The 21,086-nt window shown below is 51.4% G+C and overlaps 1 protein-coding gene, 2 long non-coding RNA genes and 3 other non-coding genes across 8 annotated transcripts in view; 2 read left to right on the top strand and 4 right to left on the bottom strand.

The window, feature by feature from the left end:
- The window catches only part of LOC122420554, a 47,571-nt gene extending 40,976 nt beyond the window's left edge, over positions 1 to 6,595 (bottom strand). For all 3 annotated transcript variants that reach the window (XR_006263314.1, XR_006263315.1, XR_006263316.1), the window contains exon 1: positions 6,485 to 6,595. This is a non-coding gene — a long non-coding RNA (uncharacterized LOC122420554). The remainder of the gene's footprint in view (positions 1 to 6,484) is intronic.
- A 2,376-nt stretch (positions 6,596 to 8,971) lies between these two features.
- The window catches only part of VAC14 (VAC14 component of PIKFYVE complex), a 76,329-nt gene continuing 64,214 nt past the window's right edge, over positions 8,972 to 21,086 (top strand). Inside the window, exons 1-9 of the mRNA XM_043438070.1 lie at positions 8,972 to 9,352; positions 15,386 to 15,536; positions 15,840 to 16,007; positions 16,848 to 16,910; positions 17,387 to 17,494; positions 17,896 to 18,005; positions 18,257 to 18,363; positions 19,280 to 19,414; positions 19,758 to 19,910. Coding sequence (XP_043294005.1) covers positions 9,249 to 9,352; positions 15,386 to 15,536; positions 15,840 to 16,007; positions 16,848 to 16,910; positions 17,387 to 17,494; positions 17,896 to 18,005; positions 18,257 to 18,363; positions 19,280 to 19,414; positions 19,758 to 19,910 — 1,099 coding nt within the window. The 5' untranslated portion in view covers positions 8,972 to 9,248. The remainder of the gene's footprint in view (positions 9,353 to 15,385; positions 15,537 to 15,839; positions 16,008 to 16,847; positions 16,911 to 17,386; positions 17,495 to 17,895; positions 18,006 to 18,256; positions 18,364 to 19,279; positions 19,415 to 19,757; positions 19,911 to 21,086) is intronic.
- On the bottom strand, positions 13,362 to 13,432 carry TRNAG-GCC. The gene has a single exon. It is a non-coding gene; the product is annotated as a tRNA-Gly (tRNA).
- Positions 14,042 to 14,112, bottom strand: TRNAG-GCC. Its single transcript has one exon. It is a non-coding gene; the product is annotated as a tRNA-Gly (tRNA).
- LOC122421760 lies at positions 15,999 to 17,655 on the bottom strand. Its single transcript, XR_006263579.1, has 3 exons — positions 17,552 to 17,655; positions 16,291 to 16,415; positions 15,999 to 16,152 (listed from the first exon to the last, which is right to left on the bottom strand). It is a non-coding gene; the product is annotated as an uncharacterized LOC122421760 (long non-coding RNA).
- TRNAG-GCC lies at positions 20,881 to 20,951 on the top strand. Its single transcript has one exon. It is a non-coding gene; the product is annotated as a tRNA-Gly (tRNA).

Genomic DNA, 21,086 nt, shown 5'->3' with positions numbered 1-21,086 from the left:
ATCACCAGTCACATCCACAACTGGGTGTTGTTTTCGCTTTGGCTCCATCCCTTCATTCTTTCTGGAGTTATTTCTCCACTGCTCTCCACTAGCATACTGGGCACCTATCGACCTGGGGAGTTGATCTTTCAGTGTCCTATCTTTTTGCCTTTTCATACTGTTCACAGGGTTGTCAAGGCAAGAATACTGAAGTGGTTTGCCATTCCCTTCTCCAGTGGACCACATTTTGTCAGAACTCTCCACCATGACCCATCCGACTTGGGTGGCCCTACATGGCATGGCTTAGTTTCACTGAGTTAGACAAGGCTGTGGTCCATGTGATCAGATTGGCTAGTTGTCTATTACTGTGGTTTCAGTCTGTCTGCCCTCTGATGCCCTCTCTCAGCACCTGCCGTCTTACTGGGGTTTCTCTTAGCTTGGACGTGGCGTATCTCTTCACAGCTGCTACAGCAAAGCGCAGCCACCGCTCCTTACCTTGGACGTGGGGTATCCCCTCTCAGCCGCTCACCACTCCAGCGCCGCGCAGCCGCTGCTCACCGCTCATATGTCCTGAATGCGGTACTTGCGTGCAATCTCAAAAATGACAGAATGATCTGTTCGTTTCCAAGGCAAACCATTCAATACCACGGTAATCTAAGTCTATGCCCCGACCAGGAATGCTGAAGAAGCTGAAACTGAACGGTTCTATGAAGACCTACAAGACCTTCTAGAACTAACACACAAAAAGATGTCCTTTTCATTATAGGGGACTGGAATGCAAAAGTAGGAAGTCAAGAGATACCTGGAGTAACAGGCAAATTTGGCCTTGGAGTACAGGATAAACCAGGGCAAAGGCTAATAGAGTTTTGCCAAGAGAATGCACTGGTCATAGCAAACACCTTCTTTCAACACAAGAGAAGACTCTACAAATGGACATCACCAGATGGCCAACACTGAAATCAGACTGATTATATTCTTTGCAGCCAAAGATGGAGAAGCTCTATACAGTCAGCAAAACAAGACCGGGAGCTGACTGTGGCTCAGATCATGAACTCCTTATTGCAAAATTCGGACTTAAATTGAAGAAAGTAGGGAAATTCATTAGACCATTCAGGTATGACCTAAATAAAATCCCTTACAATTATACAGTGGACATGAGAAATAGATTTAAGGGACTAGATCTGATAGACAGAGTGCCTGAAGAGCTATGGACGGAGGTTCATGACATTACACAGGAGACAGGGATCAAGACCATGCCCATGGAAAAGAAATGCAAAAAAGCACAATGGCTGGCTGAGAAGGCCTTACAAGTAGCTGTGAAAAGAGAAGTAAAAAGCAAAGGAGAAAAGGAAAGATATACCCATTTGAATGCAGAGTTCCAAAGAAAAGCAAGGAGAGATAAGAAAGCCTTCCTCAGTGATCAATGCAAAGAAATAGAGGAAAACAATAGAATGGCAAAGACTAGAGATCTCTTCAAGAAAATTAGAGATACTAAGGGACCATTTCATGCAAAGATGGGCACAATAAAGGACAGAAATGGTATGGACCTAACAGAAGCAGAAGATATTAAGAAGAGGTGGCAAGAATACACAGAAGAACTGTACAAAAAAGATCTTCATGACTCAGATAATCACCATGGTGTGATCACTCACCTAGAAACAGACATCCTGGAATGTGAAGTCAAGTAGGCCTTAGGAAGCATCACTATGAACAAAGCTAGTGGAGGTGATGGAATTCCAGTCGAGCTATTTCAAATCTTGAAAGATGATGCTGTGAAAGTGTTGTACTCAATATGCCAGCAAATCTGGAAAACTCAGCAGTGGCCACAGGCCTGGAAAAGATCAGTTTTCATTCCAAGCCCAAAGAAAGGCAATGCCAAAGAATGCTCAAACTACTGCACAACTGCACTCATCTCACATGCTAGCAAAAGTAATGCTCAAAATTCTCTAAGCCAGGCTTCAGCAATACGTGAACCATGAACTTCCAGATTTTCAAGCTGGTTTTAGAAAAGGCAGAAGAACCAGAGATCAAATTGCCAACATCTGTTGGATCACAGAAAAAAGCAAGACAGTTCCAGAAAAACATCTATTTCTACTTTATTGACTATGCCAAAGCCTTTGACTGTGTGGATCACAATAAACTGTGGAAAATTCTGAAGGAGATGGGAATACCAGACCACCTGACCTGCCTCTTGAGAAATCTGTATGCAGGTCAGGAAGCAACAGTTAGAACCAGACATGGAACAACAGACTGGTTCCAAACAGGAAAAGGAGTATGTCAAGGCTGTATACCGTCACCCTGCTTATTTAACTTATATGCAGAGTACATCATGAGAAACACTAGGCTGGACGAAGCACAAGCTGGAATCAAGATTGCTGGGAGATATATCAATAACCTCAGATATGCAGATGACACCACCCTTATGGCAGAAAGTGAAGAAGAACTAAAGAGCCTCTTGATGAAAGTAAAGAGGAGAGTGAAAAAGTTGACTTAAAGCTCAACATTCAGAAAACTAAGATCACGGCATCTGGTTCCATCACTTCATGGCAAATAGATGGGGAAACAGTGGATGACTTTACTTTTTAGGGGTCCAAAATGACTGCAGATGGTGACTGCAGCCATGAAATTAAAAGACACTTACTCCTTGGAAAGAAAGTTATGACCAACCTAGACAGCATATTAAAAAGCAGAGACATTACTTTGCCAAAAAAGGTCTGTCTAGTCAAGGGTATGGTTTTTCCAGTGGTCATGTATGGATGTGAGAGTTGGACCAGAAAGAAAGCTGAGTGCCGGAGAATTGATGCTTTTGAACTGTGGTGTTGGAGAAGACTCTTGAGAGTCCCTTGGACTGCAAGGAGATCCAACCAGTCCATCCTAAAGGAGATCAGTCCTGGGTCTTCACTGGAAGGACTGACGTTGAAGCTGAAACTCCAATACTTCGGCCACCTGATGCGAAAATCTGTCTCATTTGAAAAGACACTGATGCTGGGAAAGATTGAGGGCAGGAGGAGAAGAGGACGACAGAGGATGAGATGGTTGGATGGCATCACTGACTCAATGGACAGGAGTCCATTTCGATGGACTCTGGGAGATGGACAGGGAGGCCTGGCATGTTATAGTTCATGGGGTCGCAAAGAGTCGGACATGACTGAGTGACTGAACTGAAACAAATCGAATTTACTCTCATTTTTAAAAGTTTGTTAAATAATTTTATTTATTTATTACAGATTCACTGCCATGTGGACTTTTTTCTAGTTGCAGAGCATGGGGGCTTCTCATTGCAGTGACTTCTCTTGTTGCAGAGCAAGGGCTCTAGGGCATGTGGGCTCAGTAGTTTTGGCTCCCCAGCTCTAGAGCACAGGTTCAGCAGTGCTGGCACATGGGCTTAGCTGTTCTGAGGCATGTGGGATCTTCCCGGACCAGAGATCAAACCTGTATCTCCTGCACTGGCAGGTGGATTCTTTACCACTTAGCTACCAGTGAAGCCCTGCTCTCATTTTTTAAATTTCATTGAAACTTCAAGAATAAAGTGCCAGGCCTGGATGGATGCATTGGTGTTTTCTATCAAATATTCAACAAAAAATTAAAAAATAAAAACAATCCTATACCAAAATCTTCAAGAATCAGAAGAATAAACACATCTCATATCATTTAAAGACAGTAATGTCCTAATTCTAAAACCAGACAATCACAAGAAAGCAAAACCAAGATGATTCTCCCTTATGTGTGTGTGTTAAGTCACTTCAGTTGTGTCCAACTCTTTGCGACCCTATGTACTGTAGCTTGCCAGGTTCCTCTGTCCATGGGACTTTCCAGGCAAGAATACTGGAGTGGGTTGCCATGCCCTCCTCCAGAGGATCTTCCTGACCCAGGGAATCAAACCCACAGCTCTTCTGACCTCTGCACTGACTTGCAGGTTCTTTACCACTAGCGCCACCTGGGAAGCCCATCTCCCTGATGTATCTCTATAAAGGAAACAATCTTAAGATCACATTAAAAGACATGAAAACCATCAGGATACACTGCACTCATGAATGGAAAGACTGAATATAGTAAAGATGACAACTCTTCCCAAATTAATGTGTTATATTCAAAGCAATTCCTATTGAAACCTCAGAAAGATTTCTTATGGGATTTAATAAACTAATCACGAAAATTAGTATGAAGGATCTAAGGGCCAAGAATAAATAAGGTAGAGAACAACTTGGTACAGGGAGTAAGGAAAGCAATTAACCCACTAGATATTGTCTTATTGTAGAACTAAAGTAATTAAAACACTGTATTATGTATGCATAGCTAGACAAAACAGAATAGAAAAGCTCAAAAACAAACATGTATATATCAAAGCTATGTGGGAATATGACATTATCCAATCAGTGAGGAAAGGATGTCCTATTTCAGGAGTTGGCAAACTTTTTCCGTTAATGGCCAGAAAATAATATATTAAGCTTTGAAGCCCATATAGTCTCTGTCACAACTACTGAACTCTGCTGTTCTAGCACAAGAGAAGCCAGACAATAAATGTAAAACATGGATGTTCCTGTGTTCCAACAGAATTTTATTTACAAATACAGATAGTGAGAAGACTTGCCCAGTGGTCTAGTGGCTAAGAATCCACTTTTCAATGCAGGGAACAAGGGTTTGATCCTTGGTTGGGGAATTAAAATCCCAAATGCCTCAGGGTCAACTCAGCAGGCACCAAAACTAGAGAAGCCCTCTCACCACAACTTAAGATCCCACACACCGCAACTAAAACCTGAAAGAGCCAAATCAATAAATAAATTTTTTTAAAACAACAAACAGATGGTGAGCCAGATTTGGCTCATGGGCCATGGTTTTCCAAATAGCAACAGAACAATGACAAAACTTTACTAACAGCCATTTATCGCATCATGCACCAAACAAAGTTTCAGGTGAACTAAAGTTCTAATGTGAAAAAAGAATACAACATAAATTATATTCATTATTTTTCACAATAAAAGTTATTTTAATATAAAACAGAAAATAAGGCATATAAATTGTTTAACTCAGTATTGATCAAGAACCTTCCTACTTTGTGTATTAACTCAAATAGACAAGATACAAAATCTTACCTTTTACTTCTTGTACACATGTGTGCCCATACCCTCATATGTGAATGACCTTCCTATAACTTTAGAAAGCATTTCAGTGTCTTCTCTTAAATTCTTAATCCAGTGCTCATTTTAAAGCTGTGCTACTAATTTATCTGAGTAGGATCCTATGAGGCCTTCTCAGCACAGATTCCCCCGCACCCATGTCCTCCACCTGCCTCTTATTTATAGCAAAGCTTTAGCCTCCAAGGACTTCCCTGAATTCCACAGAACAAAATTTAATCAGAGTTGAGAAAATAAAGAAATAAAAGAAATCAAGCAAGACAAAATAATAGTTCAGCCATAAAACAAAGTCAAAAATCTTCAGTCTCCCCTTAAAGGTTATAGATAATATTCTGAACCATATTCTTTGAGCTACTCTGCAGATACTAAAACCCATACTAGGTGTAAGAAGTTAACTGCATGATGACCCAGAGCAGTTGGAACCAGAAGATCAAGGATACTGACTCCCAATCACCTCACCACCAACCAATTAGAAAAACGTCCATGTTTTGACCATATACCCCCCAACCCTCCCTAATAAGGGAGTCTGAGCCTTTTGAGCATCAGCTACCTTGACTGCTTGTTTGGTGCCTTCAACAAATGCTAAATTTCCCTTCACCACAACCCAGTGTCAGGAGACTAGCTTTGCTGCACACCAGGAAGGAATCCAAGTTTGGCTTGGTAACACTAATGTCACTGCTTCGGCCGTCCCAATCTCACTTCCTTCAGAACAGTCATCATAGCAAAGACACAAGGTTAACGAAGCGAAGTCTTTTCTATCAGTGGTTGTTTCAATGTTTGGATCGAGCCTCGACGTTTGACAGCCCTATTGGCTTTGCTCTGTTCCAAGGTCTGAACAGTAATACCTAATGCCAATATGCCATGTATCAACAGAGTACGACCAAGAACAAAACAGTCATGTATTCGATACGAATCTATCCTCATCAAGAGTCAGCAACTGGGACAAGAGCTCACATTTCTGTAGCACTCTGTATAGCGCTTCAGGTCGCTGAGGAGTCTTTCCCACCCTGTCGAAGGTAGACAGAAAGTTTATGGCAGCGATGGTGATGGAGAGGGGGATATAATTAGGAAAACGGTCGGAGGTGAGGGGGACGTCAAGTACGCTGAGGAGGGAGGGAAGCTGAGAGGCACCGTTAGTGAAAGAAAAGGAAGGGGAAGCTCAGGAGGAGTCACCCACCAGGGCCGACAGAAGCGGGGCGCGCGCGTCGTCTCTGAGACGCGGGGAAAACCTAGACGCCGAGAGGAGGCCAACTGAGAGCGCCCGCCTCAGCGAGGGAAGCAGCCCGGCTGAAGCCCCCACCTCAGGGCGGCCTGCTTGGCGTCCTGCACCTCGGCCGCCGTTTTCGTCAGTTCCCCTCAGGGTCACTCACCACCAACGCTGCCAGCGCCAGCAAGCCGCCCGGCTCCACTCCGTTCCTCACACTCGCTCAGCTACACAGACTCAAACACGAGCTCCCGGACCTTGCGGCCCCGAACGTCTCCCGGAGTGACGGACAGACGGGCCAATCGGAGCCCGGCTGGCCGCAGACGTACACGGCGGTGGGCGGGGTGGGACCAAACCGCGCGGTCGAGACGACGTCGCGAAGGCTGGTGGGCTGCGGTGTCTTACCGCCGGAAGGCGCGGCTCCGCGGGAAAAGCGGTCTTAACAGGTGGTCACGGTGGTATGGGGCTGAGACCGTCTCCTCAGGAGTAACCGTGGGCCTGTACCACGCCACCAGCCTACGATTCCTTTGGCCTTCTCCTTCACCAAACGATTTTCCTGTCGTTATAAAGTGCAAGCTGCTTTCCATTGTAAGCGTGTATTACCATCACCCCCTTGTTGTATAAAGGGTAACGGAAACTTGAGTCCACTGTGTCACCCAAGGAACAGATACTAAAAGAAGAAAAATATGAAATTTTTTATTTCTAAACCTTCAATTTCTTACGTCTGAACTTTATATTGTACACATTTTGTTAGTGTTTAAATATTGGGTGCAATTTGAGTTATGATTAAATTCCATCTGGCCGGTTAACAAAAAAAAAAGGCCTGACTTTTTAAATTTTCTGTAACAGTCTTAAAGATTCTCTAACTTCAGTTCTTAATCTCCCATAAATCTGAAGATGGCTGGTAAGATGGGCAGGTGCTTTGAGTCCAAACCTACAGGAATAAAACTAATTTAGCTGAGGCTCCTTCTTTCTTAGAGCATCATTTGAATCTAAAATAATTAAAACCAGATGCTAAATATGTTTCAGCGTGTGCCTCATTCAGTGATGATGGTCTCACATAAGTTTCATTTATGAAAGAAAGTAAACATTGTTGAAATGATGGAGGAGAAATAAGGCTTTCTATAGATGAGTAGTTCTTAGGCAAAACAAACAACAAACCTTACAGCTTTGAAACACATCTTGTAACAAACCACAAAAATCGTTGTTAAATTCTTGCTACCAAAATCTAAAAGAAGACTTTGGCAGGAAATTACCAGCTTATTGAGAATTTCTTCCTCTACACATAAGGTAGAAAAGCATTTATGAAAGCATAGATCTACATGGGTTTCTGTGAAAATACTGAAGTGCAAGAATACTGGAGGGGGTTGTCATGCCCTTCTCCAAGGGATCTTCCTGACCCAAGGATCGAACCCAGGTCTCCGCATTGCAGGCAGATTCTTTACCATCTGAGCCACCTGGAAAGCCCAGGTCTGTAAGTGTTTAGATACCTGGCAACCATTTTCTTAAAATTCCATCCTCGAAACACATGCTAATGAACCAGCCATCTGCAGAGTCAAATGGGGAGAGATTCCCTTCCAAACTCCCTCAGTGTGTTGACAAAATTCATTTCCTTGCAGCCACTTGAAGTCCCATTTTCTTGGCAACTGACAACAGGGAACCACTTTTAGGAACTGGAGACCACTCCAGTCTCAAGAAAAACAGTTCAGCTATAAAGCAGAGTCCTAGTTCCTCCCCAAGGGAGGGACATAACAATTTGATACAGTCTTTGAGTTCTGGAAGAACTAAGGCCCACACCTAGGAGGAGGACAGAATGATGATGTTGGCCCTCATGACTTTAATCAACTAAAGCCTAGACGTTTTTGATCATGGCCTGAGTTCTGTGCTGAATTCTCCACTGGTCAAACCCCTTCATGAAAATCCATGTACCTTTAGGTTAAAACTTTCCCCAGTTTGCTTTTGAGGGGGAGGGAGACACTGCTTTGGCGGAGATCATGACTGTTACTTGTCACAGAAACAATAAATGCTTCCTTCTCCCCATCTTTGGCTTGGTCGTGCCTTTTGGCTCAACACCCACCAAAAGCTGAATCTACTTTTTGGATAACAATAGACAGACTGCTTGGTTTTTTTATTGTAATTTATTTATGTGTTTTAGAAATATATATATCACAATTCAAACCCAGCATTATGGGGCATAAACAAGGCTTAAGTAGGAATTTTAAAATTTTTAAAGTGAGTTGATCAGAGAAAATATTTTTTAAACACTAGTACAAGTGACTAGGATATAGCGAAAATCAAGAAGGCATTACTCTAATTTGTAACATTGGCATATAAGAAATTGACTGATGACTAAAGTAATAAATGAACTGGTGGATTCAGTAGGTGTGGAATAAATTATGCAAAGCGATTCAAGAGCCCCTTCGTTGTCAGGAACGTCTGCAGAAGCCCACCAGGTGCCAAGGCTATTATGTGCAGGCAGTGGAGTACATGGTACACGTGCCGCTCTAAGCAGGCCTCAAACACGGCCCACACTGTGGGGGCCTGCAGGCCAGAGTGGGGGCGGGGAGTGCTGCCTTGCGGGGGCGTGGCCGACCCACCAGGGGTGTGGCCGGTGAGGGGCGGGCCCAGCGGCGGAAGGCGGAAGCTGCCTGAGGTCACCTGACCCGGGAAACATGGCCGCCGCCCCTGGCGCCCGGCAGGCACTTCTCCCGTGAGCTGCTGGCTGGCTCGGGGCAGGAGGACGGAGACGAGGTTCACGCCCGGGCTCCGAGGGGGCGCGCGGCCCCGCGAGACTCGGGCTGGGGCGGCGTGGCTCATGAGCCGGCGCCGGAGGCAGCGCGGAGTCGCAGACGCCCCTGGTCCCGGCGCGGCCCCGGCTGCCGCGGGCTGAGGAGCCGCGGGGCTCCGGGAGGCGCGCCCGCGCTGCTACCATGAACCCGGAGAAGGATTTCGCGCCGCTCACGCCCAACATCGTGCGCGCCCTCAACGACAAGCTCTACGAAAAGCGGAAGGTGGCTGCCCTGGAGATCGAGAAGTAAGAGCTGTGGGCCCGGTCTGGGGCGCGGGGAGTGGGGCCGGGGCTCCGTCTTGGCTGCTGCGGGGTCCGCTCCTCCGGGAGCCGGGACTCCGTCCTGGATGTTGCGGGTCCCGCTCCTCCGGGCAGCTCGTCATGTTTTTGCAGCTAGTGTTGCTGCCCCAAGCTTTAGGCTCTCAGTGTCGTGGTTAACAGCAGGAGATGGGCAGTACTGTGTGATCAGGGCCATATTATTTAACCTCCTGGTACCTCAAAGGGGCTACGGTGAGAGTGAAGCGATGTTGGGTATGTACGGTGCTTAACCCAGTGCCTGGCGCATGATGCGTCCTCAGTGTGGTCTCTACCAAAACGAGCAAATCCGAGAGTAATCTCCGGTGGGAAGGAGGTGGGAAGCGTGAGAATTTGTCATGGATGTTGACCTGCCTCATTTCTTACCCACTTTTTGAGAAGTGAAAAGAAAATAAGTTGACCAAATGAAGAAGTCAGATCTAAGATCTCAAGGCTCAGAGGGCTGATGGTTTTATCTCTGTCATATCACCCTTCTCCAAAAGTGGAAGTAGGAATAATTTGTTTCTGCAGTCTTAATTACATGTGCAGTAGCACCCTCTTGTCTGTGGGGGATATGTCCCCAAACTCCTAGTGGATGCCTGAAACCCCTTGGATGGCACCAAACTCTATATATGCTATATTTTCTCCTACACATACAGATGTATGATAAAGTTTAATTTATGATTTATAATTAGGTACAGTAAGAGAATATCCTAACCGTCAGCATCACTACTGTTGCACTTTAGGGTTGTTATTAAGTAAAATAAGGGTTACTTGAACATAGCACTACCATACCAGAGTCAATCTGATAACTCAGACAGTTACTAAGTGGGTGTGTATCATATACAGCATGAGTGTACTGAAGGAAGGGGTGATTCATGTCCTGGTGGGACAGCACGAGATTTCATCTCAACACTCAGAACAGCATATAGTTTAAAGCTTATAGATTGTTTATTTTTGAATTTTCCATTTAATATTTTCTGAACTGCTGTTGACCGTTGGTATCTGAAACTGTGGATAATGGGATCCCACTGTATGTGTAACCATGACCTGACATTTTGCTTAGTTATTTTTATTACAAAGCAAAGCGTTTCACTGGGAACATTGAGATTTTTCTGCTGTTATTTTACACATGTACTTTTTTGTTTCCCAGCCAAATCTTTGTGACAAAGTCAGGTGGGTAGGTAATTTCAGAAGAGTGGAAAGAGGCAGGCTGTGAAACAGAAAAAATGCCAGTTTAAGCATCAGGAAATAGAGGCTTTAGTTCCGCCCTGTTCAGTAAGGTAGCCACTGGCCATGGTGACTATTTACATTTAAATTATTAAAGGTAAAGTAAAGATTTTAAATATAGTTTCTCAGTCATTCTACCTGTATCTCACATAGCCACGTGTGGCTGTCGGCTGCCATAATGGACAGCACAGATTTTCAAACAGTTACATCACCGCAGAATGCTTTGTAAGGGCCTAGTATAGTCTGTTGTGTGTCGCTCGTTCTGTGACCTCTGGCAAATTCCTTAACTCAGGGTTTCTTAACCTCAGTGCTATTGATATTTTTGGACAGGTAACTCTTGGTTGTGGTGGACTTTCTTGTGCACGGTAGGGTTTTTAGCAGCATCTCTGATCTTCACCCACTAGACACCAGTAGCTTTCCATCACTAGTACAACCAAAAATGTCTCCAGACAGTTGCCAAATGTCCCCTGGGGATGCAGAATCACCCCAGGTGAGAACCACTGCCTTAACTGCTTTGGTTTCAGTTTCCTTCTCCACTAAAGGGTTTGGATTTTGCCAAGAGGACCCTCCCGTTCAGCTCTAAGATTCAGCATGTCCAGAACCACACTTCTCTCATCAAGCTCCGCTTTCTTGAGTGCCGTCTCTCCCCACAGCTGCTTATCGTTGCCCTGGCTCTTGCCATTGCCAGCAAATTGTATTGATGAGTATTGCTCTGATGAGTAGGAGACTCAGAACTGATGTACAGACATGGCTCCATGTCTGTGGTTTTATTGGCTGAAGGTGCAGTGACACCGGTTTTGTCCATCACCCGCTCTGCTTCTCAGAAATGTTTGCTATTTTCATACTTGAGTCATTGGTTGAGCCCTCGAATAGAGGTGCTCATCTCAGCCTTATTGTTGCTTCCAGCACAACATCCTGTGTAAGTGCTGTCACTCTGTAGGCTGTGCTGGAAGGATTTTGTCTTAAACAGGGTTTGTTTAGTGGTTAACATTGCCTTTGGCTTGTGGAGCTGGGAATGTGAAACATGTGAGAAAGAATTCATGACATTCGATGAAGCGGTGGTGAGCCCGGAATGCAGCGTCCAGGGGAGGAGTGGTCCTTCCTGAGATGGTCAGCAGAAGCAGGGGTGGGTTGGAGCTGACGTTTGAGGCCTGGCTAGGCTGTAGAACGAGACAGGAGCTTGCCTGTGGGGTGGCCTGGGCAGGAAGTGTCCACGGAGTAGACTAGTGGGCCCAGTAGGAAGCTGGGTCTGGCTGGAGGGAGGTTGCGCGTGTAGTCAGGCTACAGACTGGAGAGGCAGCTGGCCCTCTGTTGACCCCCTGAGTGTCAGGTAGCGAGTGTGGGCCTGATTCGTGGGACAGGTCTTCCTACTGTGACCCCAAGGGCTTGGCCCAGTGCTCTACAGGCGGATGGATTTGCTGACCACCTGTACTCAGGGTTTGCCCTCCAGAAGAAACCACTGCTTGTCTTGTTTTCCTAGCTGCGGACAGTGTTCTCCCCTCAAGTGCAGGGGTGCAGACAGCAGAGACTTGGGGTTCCAGAGCCTTGGGACTTGAAGGGGCCATCGTGTCTGCAGTGACCTGGGGTGCCCTGAGCTACGTCCTGGTGGGATTCAGGGTGAGGGGCCTTCCAGCTGGTGTGGAGCAAACAGCGGGGTCGGGGATTGTTGCCCGTCTGCTCCTGCTTCCGGAGGCCCTGTTGCCCTTGCCAGCCTGCCCCGACGAAGGTGCCCATTCCTCATGCTCTCCCAGCATCCGGTCTCTGCAGCCTTTCTGGCTTTCAGCGCTCCCTTAGTGCGGGTCAGACCACACCGCCCGCCGCTGCAGACCTTCCCTACCATCTGTAGCTGCTCACAGAGCAAAGGCCACCTCCTCTGCCAAGCCCGTGAGTGGGTGCAGCCTCTCCCCAACCTCTGTCCTTTCAAGCTGCCAAACCGAGTGCCCCTGTCCTTCCTCTGAGCCTTCACACATGAGCTTCCCTCTGTCTGAGCTTCCTTCTCCTGCATGAACACCTACTCATCCCTCAGAACCCCTCTCAAAAGCTGCCCCTCATGAAACCACATCGGATCCCCTCCCCACCAGAGATGCGTCACGCTCTTTCTCTCCTGCCCCGTCCTCACCTTGCACGGTCCTCAGCAGATTTTTTCCTGTTTTGCATGAAAGTCCTCATGGCCTCTCGTTTCTCACCCACCGGATTCTAGCAAAAGCCCCTCAGGCAGGGAATGCACCCCGTTTGCTGGCTCTCCAGCGGGCTGGGGGACCCTTTCCAGTGGCTCAGGGACCATTTGTGACCTGAAACAAGGAGACAGGCAGGAGGTGGCTCCAGGAGGGGCTGGGCTGCTGGCCAGGCTGGGTCTTCTGTGGCTGCCCTGCCGGAGCCTCATGACAGACATTACTCCGCGTCCCGGGGCTGCGCTCACGTGGGCTGAGCAGCTCAGCCTGGTTCCCTGGGAGCCTCGCAGGCAGAGGCCACCGGCAGCCCATCTGGGCGGGAGTGGGAAGACAGCTGCTTGCAGTGGCTTTGGTGACCCCTCCCTCCAGTACTCCTCAGGCACAAGGAGACCACAAGCTAGATCTTCGTGGAAGTTAGGAAACAGGTGTGGAAAATCAAGCTAGAAAAAAGTCATTCTCAGGTTTTGAGTGTATCACCAATGCTGTGAGCGGTGTGAAATCTCAAATCCAGTCTCTCGGATTTTTTTTTTTTAATGATTTTTTTTAAAAATGTTTACTGCTGCATTGGCCGGGAATCGAACCCGGGCCTCCCGCGTGGCAGGCGAGAATTCTACCACTGAACCACCAATGCTCCAGCTGTCGGCAGCTGTGTGAGCACCTCCCTTTAACCCCAGGACCAGCCTCCTTGTCCACACGCTGATTCCCAGAGCCCGAGGCCACGCTCTGAGGCTGCCACATCAGCTCCGCCGCAGAAACAGAAGCTCAGACTCCAGAGCAGGAGGGGACTGAAGGGGGGTGGGGGGGATGTCTGTGTGTCTGATTTGCCTTCATCCATCAGGACAGAAACCACCTCAGATCCCTCCCTCTCAGTAACAAGAAGCCCACTGAAACTCCGGGGGCTTCCTCCTCTCTGAAGTGTGGTCCCCCTCCCCCGTCCACATGGCATGTGGAGCTGTTTCACAGCTCACAGCCTTCACCACAGCTTCCTGCTGGAGACTGGCCAGGGCTGGGGGGTGCCCAGGAGTCCCCTGACGGCTGCAGGGCACTCGGGCCTTGGCCCCGCAGCCAGGAAGTGGCGTGTGTGTGGAGAATCCAGCTGCTGGTCACGCTCCCCAGGCAGGGAGGTGCTCCCAGCTTCAGAGCAGCCTTGGCTGCGGCAGGCCGGGTGTGGCTGAGGAGCTGGCTCCTGCGGCAGGATCTCTGAGGGAGTTTGCCTAGAAGGGGCCAAAAAAAGCAGCCCTGCATTGGCCGGGAATCGAACCCGGGCCTCCCGCGTGGCAGGCGAGAATTCTACCACTGAACCACCAATGCTCCGCTGTTTTGTGGCTCACCTGCAGGGCCTTTCTCAAGGGGCTGCTGTCTGTGGACACAGCTCTGACATCACTGAGACTCGTCTGCCTGGGGTTCTGTTTGATAATCCAGCGGGTTTATTGCACTGCTTAGGAAGTGTGGGCACCTATGGAACTGCCTTCCTCCCGAGGCCCTTGGTTCGTCCACAGCCCTCAGTCCCCAGGGGTGGGCTTGGTGGAATCACACGCTATAACTGGCAAAGCAGGAGGCCCCCCACAGGCCATTAATGCAGCCTTTTCCTGGCACCTCGTCCCTGCTAGTCCCGTTCACCTGATGATGGAACAGTCTCGTCCCCTCCCATCCATCTCACAGCATCTTAAAACACAAGCGTCTCTACCCTTCTTGTCCTCTCCCCGATTACAGGGGATCCTAATGCTTTTCTGTTTAATTTAAAACTGTTCCTCCCTGTTCTTCCCACTGCCTCCGCCATGTTTAAGCCCCCTGTTTCTGACCTGAGAGCTGGGGTGCTGTCCTCTGGGGATGGTGTATCTCCGGTCACACCAGCCCCTCCCGTGCAGCGCAGCCTCTCCTGCAGGCGCCGCCCCATGACTGTGAACCTTCCAGCAGCTCGCCTGTCCTTTGCTCTGTCTTCAGCCGCCCCTCGCACACCCTGGGCTCCTCACCCGCCTCTAGGTACACTGTGTGTCTTCTGGGCCCTGCCATCAGCCAGGCTCTTCTCTGTGCCTCAGGTGCCCAGCCTTCCTTTCTTCTGGACAGTGCCAGCTGCTGACTCAGTCTCACTCAGGTGGCGCCACCCAGGGAGACTCACCTGCAGCATCTGGCTTCTGTAGTGATGCTGTGTGCTGTGGCTGCACCTACTTGCTGAGTGTGGATCCTGCCTGTTGGACGTGGGCCCAGTTCAGCCCCGTCCCTGGGAACGATGACAGAGAACCGCTTGAGTGCCTGAATGGAGGGCTGAGCAAAGGGCTGAATGAAGGCGGTGGATCATTGCAGGTTTTGGTCCCCAGCACAACATTGGTTGCCTTCTCAGAATTGAGATTGGTCACTGTTCTTTGATCCATTCTCAGGAAGGGGAATTGGAGACCACAGAAGGGAAAGGGAAAGCCAGCGCCCCCCAGTCAGCAGCGGAACTGGGGCAGGACCCGTGACTCTGATTCCTCTTTCTGAGCAGGTCCTCTGCACCCCTCATCCCGGCGCCAGGCCCCGGGGCCAGCAGCAGGAGCAGGAGTAGCCTGATCGCACTGGCCTAAGACCCTCTCTTCTCTCTCTTCAGGCTGGTCCGGGAGTTCGTGGCCCAGAACAACACGGTGCAGATCAAGCATGTGATCCAGACCTTGTCTCAGGAGTTTGCCCTGTCTCAGCACCCCCACAGCCGGAAAGGGGGGCTCATCGGCCTGGCCGCCTGCTCCATCGCACTGGGCAAGGTACGCCTTTATCCTGAAGGGACGCACACGCCAGCCATGGCCTCGACTCTGCCCCTGACCCCAGCAGGGGTTGCAGACGCATGTTTCCTGTTGCCATTCTGTGTACACCCTGAGTCAGCACGGCTGGCTCTGCCACCTCGCTCCCTAGTTCCTGGGTGCAGCCCCTAACCCTAGAGGTAGGCTTGCAAAGAGCCTTTGAGCCCAGCCCTGAGTCAAAGGTCTGAGCACCTCCAAGGGAGCCGGGGCTGGGACCCCGGGCTCTGACTCTCTCTGAGTAGCACTTGCGCTCCCGCCGCGTCACAGGACTCGGGGCTCTACCTGAAGGAGCTGATCGAGCCGGTGCTCACCTGCTTCAGCGACGCCGACAGCAGGCTGCGCTACTACGCCTGCGAGGCCCTCTACAACATCGTCAAGGTGGCCCGAGGCGCCGTGCTGCCCCACTTCAACGTGCTCTTCGACGGGCTGAGCAAGGTGAGCCCTCTATGCTTCAGCTGCTCTGAGCTCGCCCCCTGCCTCCCGGACCTGACCCTCCGGGACTTGAGTGCTGGCTGCCTTTCCCCAGAGGCAGGGGAGCAGATGAACAGGTGCTGCCAGGGACGCTCCTTGTATGTTGAATCTGATGATACATTGTAAAGTGGGCTTGTATTTATGTTTGGTTTCCCCCCACATCTCTGTTAATTTAACTTCACCGCATTTTACAAAAGCATCAGTCCACCCCAAGCTGGGGGGAAGACAGCCATCTGAGAGCACTGACCTCCCTTGTAGAAGGCGACGGTGGCGATTCTGCACTGTTAGTTCCTCCATCGTGTGCGACCCTTTGGCGACCCATGGACTGCAGCCTGCCAGGCTCCTCTGTCCGTGGTGCAGACTGTATTTCCCCTGTGAGGAGAGCACAGCCCGTGAGCTCTGGAAAAAGCTCTGCTTAGAAGGGCTCTGGGGTCCCTCTTAGCTCATCAGCGCCTCTCAGCATCACGGAGTTTCCCTCCATGAAGTCGTTTCTAGAGAATCAGTCTCGAAACTGCTCCGGCCACCCCTCAAGGAGTGGGGAGAGGACCCGGCGTTGTTAGGCTGGAAAGCCCTGGGGAACGCCAGCGGGAAGCAGCCACGCGGCCAGTGGCAACAGGCCCTGCAGGCTGCTGAGCAGAACAGGGCCCCCAAGCGCATCTCTGCGCCTTCCCCAGTTCCTCGCTGCCTCCCCTACCTTCCTTCCATCTGTGAACAGGCTCTCCCAAGGCCTTGTTATAGAATTCCAGTGGATTCTTTGCCTTAATAAATTGACTGTGATCCTCCTTCTACCTCTGTCTCCCGTAGTTGGCTGCTGACCCAGACCCCAATGTGAAAAGTGGATCTGAGCTCCTAGACCGCCTCTTAAAGGTATTAGTACCTGGTCCCCACTTTTGCTTTTAGCATTTCTTTCTTCCATCTGTCTATGCAGCTTTGAAGCTCTATCATTGGGATGGTCTTCCTAATTAAAAAAAATATTTACATACAGTAAGTGGGATAATAAGCAGTTCTGAGTATATAGAGTTGCATCAGCAGCAGGATCACACTACAGAGCCGTCCGTCGCCCCTAGTGTTCCCACGAGCTGGCGCGCCCCGCCCCCAGTGTCGGGCAGTGTATGCTTAGCCCACTGGGCGTTCAGTCCAGACCCTAGAGGTGTAGGAAGGGTTTTGCCTTTTCATTGCTTCTGTTCCCCTTGAGTCCCACTTCAGTCCATCCTCGCTTGTCCCTTGGTCTGCCTGACACAGGCTCTGTCCTCCTCCTCTGTGGCCACCTGACCCCTGAAGTCAGGCACTCAGCCAGGTCAGGCCACCCAGCCCCCAGCAGCTCATACGCCTTTGACCCCCAGGACATCGTGACGGAGAGCAACAAGTTCGACCTGGTGGGCTTCATCCCCTTGTTGCGGGAGAGGATTTACTCCAACAACCAGTACGCCCGGCAGTTCATCATCTCCTGGGTAAGATCTGGCCCTGAGGCTGTTTCTCACTGCCCATGAGCCTACTCTCTGACCCACCTGGACGCGTCCCGTGGCTGTGGAGGCGCCTCACTGTTGCCCCTCCAGGAGCCGTGATGGCACATGATCCCAAAACACGTTTCCTCAGCTCTGCCCCCAGAGCCCATCACATTCGCCTCTGAAGCAGACGGGGTTCCTTCCTCGTCTCCGGAAACACCCAGATTTCTCTTTGAAGCCAGCCTCTCCCGCGGGTTGCCTGCTTTTCCCGCGGGTTCGCTTCTCCTCAGGGTGTCTGAGCTGCTGTTTTCCTGCACGCTGAACAAAAGCAACGGCAGCCGGCACGCCCTCCCCCGTGGGACACCCCAGGGCCATGACCTTCCCTGACGGTCTCCTTCCTGGGTCAGATCCTGGTGCTGGAGTCTGTGCCCGACATTAACCTGCTGGACTACCTGCCGGAGATCCTGGACGGGCTCTTCCAGATCCTGGGCGACAATGGCAAAGAGATCCGGAAAATGTGAGTGAGGAGGGGCGCGCGGAGCTGCATATGTGCCCCACACACCCTCACAGGCGCCAGGAGAACCTGAGGTTCACTCTCCTCTTGGCGCGTGAGCTTCCCGCTTTGGGATGCCGAGAGCGCCTCCTCCCCCAGCCTCTGAAGTGGTCCCTCTGACCCGGGCGCCCGTGCCGAGCGGAGCAGAGACGGCGCTGGGGAGGCTCCCCGGCCCGGGTGGCAGGGCTATCTCCCTCCTCCTTCGCTCACTGCAGGTGTGAGGTGGTCCTTGGAGAGTTCCTAAAGGAAACGAAGAAGAACCCCTCGAGTGTTAAGTTTGCGGAGATGGCCAACATCCTGGTGATCCACTGCCAGACCACGGGTGAGCACGTGGCGGGCCTGCAGATCCCCTCCTCCTCAGAAGCCCCCCTCCCCGTCCTGGGCAGAGTCCTGCTGGGAGTGGGAAGCGGTGTGACGGCGGGTTCTGGAGCCGTGGGGCCTTGCGGGAGAGATTCTGCTTCTGTCAGCATGGAGGCCTTTTCACTTGGTCTTGGCCCTAGATGGGGGAAGATCTGGAGGCCTCCTTGCTGGCAGGCTTGGCATCAGCACCATGAATTGAAAGGCTTGGAAGCTGGGGTCATGTAACTGTTTGTTTCTATTGAGTATCAAACCACCACCAAATGTAACTCCTGCCCATCTCAGTCCCTTGTTATTGACCTCAGGCTTCAGATCAGCTGGGCGGCCCTGCCCCGCTGTGCCAGGCCAGGGCCAGGGGGAATCGTGTGCCTACAGTCAGCTGGGGGTGGGCTGAGGCTGGGTGGCCCGTTGTGTCACTAGTGTCTGGCTGTCCAGCTGTCACCCGTGGCAAGCGGCGACAGTCGTTCCAAGTACCGTCACCCGGTGGGCTAGCCCAGGTGCGTTCATGTGGAATCAGCGGATTCCAGAAGATGGGAGGCGTCAGCGAGACCGGGTCTGGAGGCGTCCTTTCTCCCGCCGTCTCTCAGCCAGCCCCGGGCCGGGAGTGGGGAAATAAACTCCCGCTCCTGATGAGAGGGGCTGCAGAGTCCCCCCGGGGCGTGGACACAGGAGGGCGGAGCACCATGGCTGCTCTCACGGGCGGCCGCAGGACTGCCGTCCATGTGCCCCTGGTGCCCGCGGCAGGAAAGGGCGAGAGCACGGGAGTCCCAGGGGGCCAGGAGCCGCGCCAGCCCTCAGCCCCACTCCAGGGCTCCAGCGCCCATGGGCGTGTGGGGGGCGGGCACCGGCCGCGCTCACCCCAGGACCCCGTCCCCCCACAGATGACCTGATCCAGCTGACGGCCATGTGCTGGCTGCGGGAGTTCATCCAGCTGGCTGGCCGTGTCATGCTGCCCTACTCCTCAGGGATCCTGACCGCCGTCCTGCCCTGCCTGGCCTACGACGACCGCAAGAGGAGTATCCTTCACCCGAGAGAGCGGAGACAAGGGCAGCCCTGAGGGGCGCGAGGTCACCCTGGGTAGGGAGGGGGCCCCAGGGCCCGCCACACCTACAGACAGCCCTGGAGTAGGAGGCAGAGCAGAGCGTGACCTGGGAGGGCCCAGGCGGCCCGGGATGCCCGGGCCTCAGCTGCGTCCTCAGAGATTTAAGCGGCTGTCCCAGGCCCGGGCTGCGGAGTCTCTGCCCCCCTCAGGGGTGAGGGGTCCTTCAGGAAGGGAGGAGACAGGGCAGCCCCTTGGGGGAGCAGAACGGGTTCTCAGCCCTGCCTGGCTGGGGCTGCTCCTTACATCGGCGTGCTCAGACATCAAGGAGGTAGCCAACGTCTGCAACCAGAGCCTGATGAAGCTGGTCACCCCCGAAGACGACGAGCCCGATGAGCCCAGGCCGGCGGTGCAGAAGCAGGCAGGCCCCAGCCCTGAGGACTGCGCAGCCACGCAGGAGGGGGCAGCCAGCGGTGAGTGGGCTCTGTCTTCCGCCCCCACCTCCCAGCGAGGGCCCTGGGGGCCCGGAGGTTGGAGAACTTGACGTGGGGTCTCCCTCAGCCAGCCAGGGCTGTTCCTGTGTCTCAGCCCCTAACTCTGGGACAGCCAGGAAGGTGAGAACTGCTGCCTTCCTTCTGCAGGTGGGCACAGAGAGAGGAGGCCCACCACCAGCGTCCGGCAGCTCCCGCGGCAGGGGTGGCGTTTGAGCCTGGCAGTCGGCCTCCAGAACCCGTAGCTCTGAACCCTTTCTGCCCCAGAGAGCATTCATTCTTTCCTTAGTCTTGTTCTGAGCTCAGCTACAGTCGAGGTAGAGAGGCGTTGAACCTGGCAGGAGGGCCGTTGAGTGTGCAGGCTCAGCTGAGTCTCGGGGGTGGACATCCAGTGACTCAGGAACCGCCTGCCTTTCCTCTGCCACTCATTCTCAGGGAGGTGGGGTTCAGACCAACCCAGCTGTGGTTTATTCAGTCCTTGGGAATTCTGCTCCTCTCCTTTAACGTTAATGTCTTGTTTATCCTTCACATGAAGAAAACCGCTTTTATGCCTATTGGAGTCTAGAGTTGGACTCTCTAAATGTAGAACTCTGAGACTTTTTTCCATCTCTTGGACTCGGTCCAAGATGAGCTCTGGGATGATGTTCTCCTTTGCAAAATCAGCCAAAGACTAAACTGATGCAGAACCTACTGAAATCTTTAAGGTTAACGGACTGAGGTCTGGAAGTTGCCCCCCAGGAGCCAAAAGGGTTCTGAAAGCATTTTGTCCCATTGGCTTCTCTTGAACGTCAGCAGAATGGCAGGCACATGTGTCCCGTGGGCGTCCTCAGGGGCCTGGCCTAGAGTGGAGCAGCACTGATGCTGGACCGTCCCGGGTGTCAGGTTACAGCCATGCCCACGTCCCGCGAGCCAGCGCAGCAGAACAGCTGGGGAGGAGGAGCGCTCAGCTGGAGCATTGGTGGTTCAGTGGTAGAATTCTCGCCTGCCACGCGGGAGGCCCGGGTTCGATTCTCGGCCAATGCAGCTCACTTAACCTTTTCGACAGCTTTCCTAAGCCTTCCTCAAACAGCTCTCTGCTCAGGAGAATCTTCGTCCTAAGTCAGGACACATTCAGGCAGCTTGGCTCCAGATTTTACTGCCTCATAAACAGCACTTCAG

Source organism: Cervus canadensis, chromosome 18 (genome assembly GCF_019320065.1).
Source record: "Cervus canadensis isolate Bull #8, Minnesota chromosome 18, ASM1932006v1, whole genome shotgun sequence".
Taxonomy (NCBI): domain Eukaryota; kingdom Metazoa; phylum Chordata; class Mammalia; order Artiodactyla; family Cervidae; genus Cervus; species Cervus canadensis.
The sequence above is the reverse complement of the archived record's forward strand: the minus strand, read 5'-3'. Positions and strand labels throughout refer to the sequence as shown.